Source organism: Ipomoea nil, unplaced genomic scaffold, assembly GCF_001879475.1.
Source record: "Ipomoea nil cultivar Tokyo-kokei standard unplaced genomic scaffold, Asagao_1.1 scaffold2159, whole genome shotgun sequence".
In the NCBI taxonomy this organism is placed as follows: domain Eukaryota; kingdom Viridiplantae; phylum Streptophyta; class Magnoliopsida; order Solanales; family Convolvulaceae; genus Ipomoea; species Ipomoea nil.
The window spans coordinates 2,940,558-2,942,297 of NW_017618587.1; the positions used below are offsets into that span (position 1 = coordinate 2,940,558).

At 42.6% G+C, this 1,740-nt stretch overlaps 1 protein-coding gene across 1 annotated transcript; it reads left to right on the forward strand.

Annotated features, from left to right (window-relative positions):
• The first annotated feature begins 436 nt into the window (after window positions 1-436).
• On the forward strand, window positions 437-1,503 carry LOC109149545 (elongation of fatty acids protein 3-like). The gene is made up of 2 exons (XM_019297355.1): window positions 437-490; window positions 526-1,503. Exon 2 carries the CDS (start codon window positions 527-529, stop codon window positions 1,427-1,429), a length of 903 nt encoding a protein of 300 aa, XP_019152900.1. The 5' UTR covers window positions 437-490; window position 526; the 3' UTR covers window positions 1,430-1,503.
• The last annotated feature ends 237 nt before the right edge of the window (window positions 1,504-1,740 follow it).

Below are 1,740 nucleotides of genomic sequence, written 5' to 3' on the forward strand. Positions count from 1 at the left end.
TATTTTTTAATGTTTTTTTGAAAAAAAAAAAAAACTCATGATTGAAGACCGAAATGGCATTGTATTTAACGTATTTAAACTATTTTGTTAATAAATGACAAAAAATGATCATGCCACAATAATATTATGATCAAAAATGGATGTTTTAATTAAAGAAAAAAGACTTAAAAGTTAATTATCACCTATAAATTTATGACAAAAAATAGAATTAACTCAAAAAAATACAATATATCACTCAATATGAAAATCAAACTTATAACATTTTGAAGTTGTGCAGCGGTTACCAGGTCCACACGTTATTACCAACTTCAATGGGTTGCACCCAAAAGTTATTAAATTTATCCAATATAAATTGATGATTCATCATTAAAAATATATATATTATTTTGTGTATAATCACTGCACCGTCCATTCTGATTGTTTGAACATTTGAACTTTGAAGTTTTCCTGTTGTTTATAATGGACCAAAACCCAGAAGACATCAAAGTTTGATAAAGTCGTCGTAGGTATAATAATAATAATAACAATGGTGAGTCTCAGCTATTGGTTGTCGGAGCATCCTTCAGTCGTAGGTTTCCAATGGAGTTTAGCGCTGTGGGGTTCGACGTGGTCGTTTCTTATCACCTCCATTTCCTTCTATATTCTCACCGCCGTCGCCCTCCACCTTCTCCTCCTCCTATTCTTCGGCCGCCGCCCGGTCCCCATCGGCCGCCTTCCGGCACTTCATAGCCTAGCGTTGTCGCTCGTTTCTTTTGGGATCTTCCTCGGGATCCTGTCGTCCGCCGCCGCGGAAATCCGGGAAACCCGGTGGATATGGCGGCGGACCAAGACGCCTTTCCAGTGGCTGCTGTGTTTCCCGATCGGGACGCGCCCGTCGGGGCGCGTGTTCTTCTGGTCCTACGCGTTCTACCTCTCCCGCTTCCTCCACGTCCTCCGCACCTACCTCACCGTGCTGCGGCGCCGCCGCCTCTCCTTCTTCCACCTCTTCAACCACTCCATCCTCATCTGCATGTCGTTCCTCTGGCTCGAATTCTCCCAGTCTTTCCAGGTCGTCGCGATTCTGCTCACCACGCTCGGGTTCGCCGTCGTCAACGCCTACCGGTTCTGCACCGACGACGTGGGGCTCCGGCCGGCGCGTTTTCCGTTCGTGATGAACTGCCACCTCGTCTTCTTGCTCTGCAACTCCGCCTGCCACGTCGGCGTTCTGCTTCTGCATTTCCGGAAAGGTGGGTGCAACGGAATGGGAGCTTGGGTCTTCAACTCCGCGCTTAACTCCTTTGCACTTATACTGTTCTTGAGATCTTACGTTAAAGCTCGTATGATCAGAAGAAAGGCGGCTATGGCTTCCATGGCAGCTCGGGAAGAAGATGAACGAGAATCCATGGCTTCACACACCAAGAATAAGCCGCTGACTTCTAAGGAACTATAAGGAAGACAAGGATCCATGCATGCATGATATGATATGATGGTAAATTTATTTATTTTTTCTTTTTGGTTGACCGAGAAAACGGTCACCATAGTTGATCGGCTCAAATTAAAAATATCAATAGATTACTTTTTACCATTATTAGAGTCGGTCCACTTTGGACATAATTTTCACATCGATGTTGTCGATGTTCAAACATTGATTTCTTATTCCAAATATTATTTACTAATAACCTAAGCATGCAGGCATTATATTAAATTACTTATTTTGTTAGTATAAAGGGTATGATTTTATCATTTTAAAGTATATTTTAA

What these genes read in the sequence shown, in the direction of transcription:
- LOC109149545 (XM_019297355.1), top strand. Translation starts at nt 527, where the DNA reads ATGGTGAGTCTCAGCTATTGGTTGTCGGAGCATCCTTCAGTCGTAGGT.